Source organism: Rhincodon typus, chromosome 33, assembly GCF_021869965.1.
Source record: "Rhincodon typus isolate 14 chromosome 33, sRhiTyp1.1, whole genome shotgun sequence".
Lineage (NCBI taxonomy): Eukaryota > Metazoa > Chordata > Chondrichthyes > Orectolobiformes > Rhincodontidae > Rhincodon > Rhincodon typus.
Genome location: NC_063364.1, coordinates 4,647,967 through 4,652,324, shown reverse-complemented (window position 1 = coordinate 4,652,324; position 4,358 = coordinate 4,647,967). Strand labels below are relative to the sequence as shown.

Here is a 4,358-nt window from a genome sequence, read left to right as displayed (position 1 = left end):
GTAAGGATGGTGCTGTGTGTTGGTAAGGATGGTGCTGTCTGTATGTGAGGATAGTCCTACCTGGAGGTACAGATGGTGTTTTCTGTAAGTAAGGATGGTGCTGTCTCTCTGTTTCTTTTTCTAATTAACTAATGTATCTCAGGAGTAACGGTTTAATTGGTCTTCAGTTTGAGAAGCTATGAGAAGCAGTAGTCTTTGATTGAAATTATCCTGTCTTTGGTTTATTCAAAAATGCAAGTGATAGATTGTTTAATGGAAAAGTTAGCATTATCCGCAGCAGAAGCATAACCGGAAATTATAGGAAAGTGCAATGATAATTATGAAAGTGTCTTTGATAGACTTTTGAAAGAGATAATGGAAGGAACAAATGAATTAGGAATTGTTCAGAATAAGTTAGCCTATGCTACCCATTTGTGTGCTTTACAGTTGGGATAAAGAAGCTGGAAAGCTGCTGGAATTTCAAATGAGGTGCAGGGTAGAAATGATTACCAACAGGAAAGCATAGTACTTGTTATGTGTTATATGCAGAAAAGGCTACAGGTCTACCCAACATTGATATTGAAACTAATGATGAACTGGACTTCTCCTTTGAAAAAGCAAAGATCAAGACATGCCAGACAGAAATCTGTGAACAGGCAACAGCCTGGGACTGTTATTTTGCAAGACAGGTAACCATGAGAATGTAACTAACAGCACTTTCCTCACTGTTCCATCCCTGTGTAGTGAAATAAAGTAAGTACTTAATGTCATCCAGGAGCCAGAAGGGATGGATAAAGGGTTCTGACACTTAGGCATAGTTGGAGAAGACATCAAAAAGTTCCTTTCCCCCAGTGAAGTTAAGGAAGTCCTCAGTGAACATTGGACAGTGTTGACAGAGAGTTCCCATGACAGTTATAAGGAGAGCATCCTTTATGTACTTTTGTTTGTAAGAAAGACCAAACAAGCAAAATTTGGTAATGCTGAAACCGCACAGTGATAATGTTTGTTTGTGTCTTTTAAAGCTATCATGAAAACATGCTTCTTTCTTTTCTTTTTGTTTTAGAATTAGACGGTAAGGCTTCTCCAGAGTTCATGAATCAGTTATAATGGTAATTAATGGAGGCCACACTTAGAATAAAGAATAGTGACAGGGAAAGGGAGACATAAATCAAATGGAAATGGGAATGACTCACCTTGGCTGTAGTTAAATGGAATGTATCCAATGAAATCAAAATTTAGATAGAATTCAATAATTGCCAGCTTTCTCTTGGAGATGTGAACTTTTGCCCATGTGATGTTTGCTTAAAGGAGACTGAAGTAGATGATTTTACCATCAACCAGAACTTTGGGACTAGACAAGGAGAATACATGGGCACCCTCCACCGACTTTTGATCTTTCGAAAAGATCAACAGAAAGTCAAGAATTTATGGCATGATCTTGGGACACTGATGTAAGTGTGCAGAGGGGGTCGTTATATCTGAAGTAACTAACATGCAGGAATGCATGGCAAAAATGTACGGAAGAACAAATCTCAGACATGTACACCCCGACTTGACAAAATGGCAAGTGTGGCTTGGAAGAACACAAAAAATGATAAGACACTGACACATAATCCATGGAGAAACTGACTTTAAAACAATGAATGTGGTATTGATGAGAAGGTGGTAAAAATTACAATTGGAGACCAAAGGGGGAAAGTACTGAAGAAATCCACAAGTTGGGTAAAAGTGAAGGAAAAGCTGGAGAATCTTTTAAGGCCGTGCATAACCTGTCACCAACTCGACATAAGCCAATCTTATCACATGTATAATCAGCTTGTGACTATTGAACAACTGAGAGGTTGAGTTCTTCATTGGAGCCTCAGCTGGCACTGGAATTGAACCCTATTGGCATCAATCTGTATTTCAAACCAGTTGTCAAGCCAACTGTGCTAACCAACAATGGATGGCATGAGGCTAACTTCAGATTTTTATTCAATTCAAATTTCACCATTTGACCACAGGAGGATTCAAACTTAAGTATCCAGACCATGAGCCTGGGTTTTCGATAACTAGCTGAGTGGCATTGGCTCCATGCCACTGTCTCCCCAGAGGTTTAAATATGTCGTTTAAATCTTTTTTCAAGTTTTGATTTTGATCTTTATGTCACATGTATTTTACAGTAAGAATACAACAAAATACAGTGAAAAACTTTCGTTTGTCACCTTGAAATGGTGCCATTTTGAATAATGTAGGATAAGGATAAAAAGGAAATAAAAGGTATAGTTGAAGAGAGAGTAGCAGTCCAGAGCCAGGTCATCATTGTCAATGACGCCTGCACCGCCATGTCTCCGCCACCACTTCATCACCATCTTTATTGGAGACAACCAACATTGAGATCACTGATCCCAGGCACCATCCTTTGCTGCTGGGCCTACCTCACTGATGTCACCTTTCCTGATGTAGCAGTCACCGATTCCAGGTCCTGTGCTTGCTCCTGAGAACCAAGTAGGGGCTCATTGTCCTCTGTGCTGGGTCTGGTTGAGGTTATATAACTGCAATGATGTCATTCTCATTTTTATTCACCTCATTCAGTTATAATGTTGTTGTTACTAAACATGTGTCTGTGAGGTTCTTTGATGATCAGGGATATTAGGGATTGTATCTATTGAAAGGAGCATTTAAAAAATCCAAGCATCAATCCTACAATTACGGTAGGCAGGTCTTCCACAGTGCATTGGATTCAGGTAATCTTTGGGAGGTCAGAGGATGACAACCCTGGGAATCGACTAACAGCCCCAGCGATCAGTACTAAAAACCAAAGATCATGTTGGTTCTGAGTAAGCCTGGCAATTAGATGCTTCTGCGTGTGTTGATCAGAAAAAAGTTGATTATAATTCTTGTGGCATTCTCAGCTCCAAAATGAGGGGACAGGTTGAGAAGGTGGGACCTTCACAGTGACCTCAGCCAGTGTGAGAATCGAACCTGCATTGTTGTTGCCATAAACTAGCCATCCAGCCAACTAATTGTTCAATTCTTCCAATTCTATGCTCAGTTGCATGTGGGACAGGGAAAGCCCTGACATTTCTTGGTGTCCCATCCTTCAATCTCTTACCCAGCTGCCTGAAATGTGCTTTCAGGACCTCATCACTATTCCTACCTCAGTCAAAGGGACCAACACAGACCAGGAGTTCTGGTAGTTCACCCTCACCAAGAAGAATGCCATCACATCGTTTACCCTGGCATCAGAGAGACAATATATTGTCTTGGAGTCACATCGATGGCCACAGAAACACCTGCCTGATCCCCATCTATGGAATCCCCTATCATTATTACTCTTTCCTTCTTCTATCTTCTCTCTATGCAGCTGAGATACCTGTGGTGCCACCATCTTGGCTGAGGCTGCATTCCCCTGAGGAGCCTTCACCCTCACCAGTAACCAAAAGATGATACTGAATACCGAGCAAGGTAGAATCGGGGGATTCCTGCAATACTTGCGTTTTTTTTAGACTTCCTGTTAGACACCCATTTCCTGTATACCTGTACATTTCTAACCTGCAATGTGAACACAACCCTAAGCGTGCTTTCCATGTAGCTCTCTGCCTTGCAGATGTATAACAGTGACTCCAGCTGCTGCACAAGTTCTGATACTTGGAGTTCAACCGTATGCATCCAGTTACTCATCCTGCAGATGTGTTTGTCTGGGAAACAAGCAGCATGGTGGCTCAGTTGTTAGCACTGCTGCCTCACAGCTCCAAGGACCCGGGTTTGATTCCACCCTCAGGCGACTGTCTGTGTGGAGTTTGCACATTCTCCCCGTGTCTGTGTGGGTTTCCTCTGGGTGCTCCGGTTTCCTTCCACAGTCCAAAGATGTGCAGGCTAGGTGGATTGGCCATGCTAAATTGCCCATAGTGTCCAGGGATGTGTAGATTAGGTGGGTTATAAGGGATGGGTCTCGGCGGGATGCTCTGAGGGGTTGGTGTGAACTTGTTGGGCCGAAGGGCCTGTTTCTGCACTGTAGGGATTCTATGATTACATACTGTAACCATGACTTAATTCTACCACAAGTACATTCCACTTGGCTGAGCTGACTTGTCACTTTAAAATTACTTAATATGGTTAAAATAGTAAAAGAATTACCAGTATTCCCCAAAGACATTCTTCCCCTGTACCAACTAGTAGGCTGAAAATTATAGAAGGGGAAAACCTTTTTAGCCCTCACACCCCCACTTCCACCCAAACAGCTTCTAACTTAACAAAATCCCATTTTAAATTCTGTACAAACAAGGCAGCACTCAGAGCCCACAAGGCAGCACCAAGAGAGGTCGCTATTTATACTTCCTGAAAATAACTAATTCAATCTTCTAAAAAAAACAGATTAAACCAGCTGCTAATTAACT

At 41.7% G+C, this 4,358-nt stretch overlaps 1 protein-coding gene across 1 annotated transcript in view; it reads left to right on the top strand.

Moving 5' to 3' along the window:
* Positions 1-6: 6 nt before the first annotated feature.
* Positions 7-4,358, top strand: part of stard5 (StAR-related lipid transfer (START) domain containing 5) — a 48,371-nt gene continuing 44,019 nt past the window's right edge. Inside the window, exons 1-3 of the mRNA XM_048615716.1 lie at positions 7-22; positions 529-668; positions 1,288-1,430. Of these exons, the coding sequence (XP_048471673.1) occupies positions 7-22; positions 529-668; positions 1,288-1,430 (299 nt within the window). The remainder of the gene's footprint in view (positions 23-528; positions 669-1,287; positions 1,431-4,358) is intronic.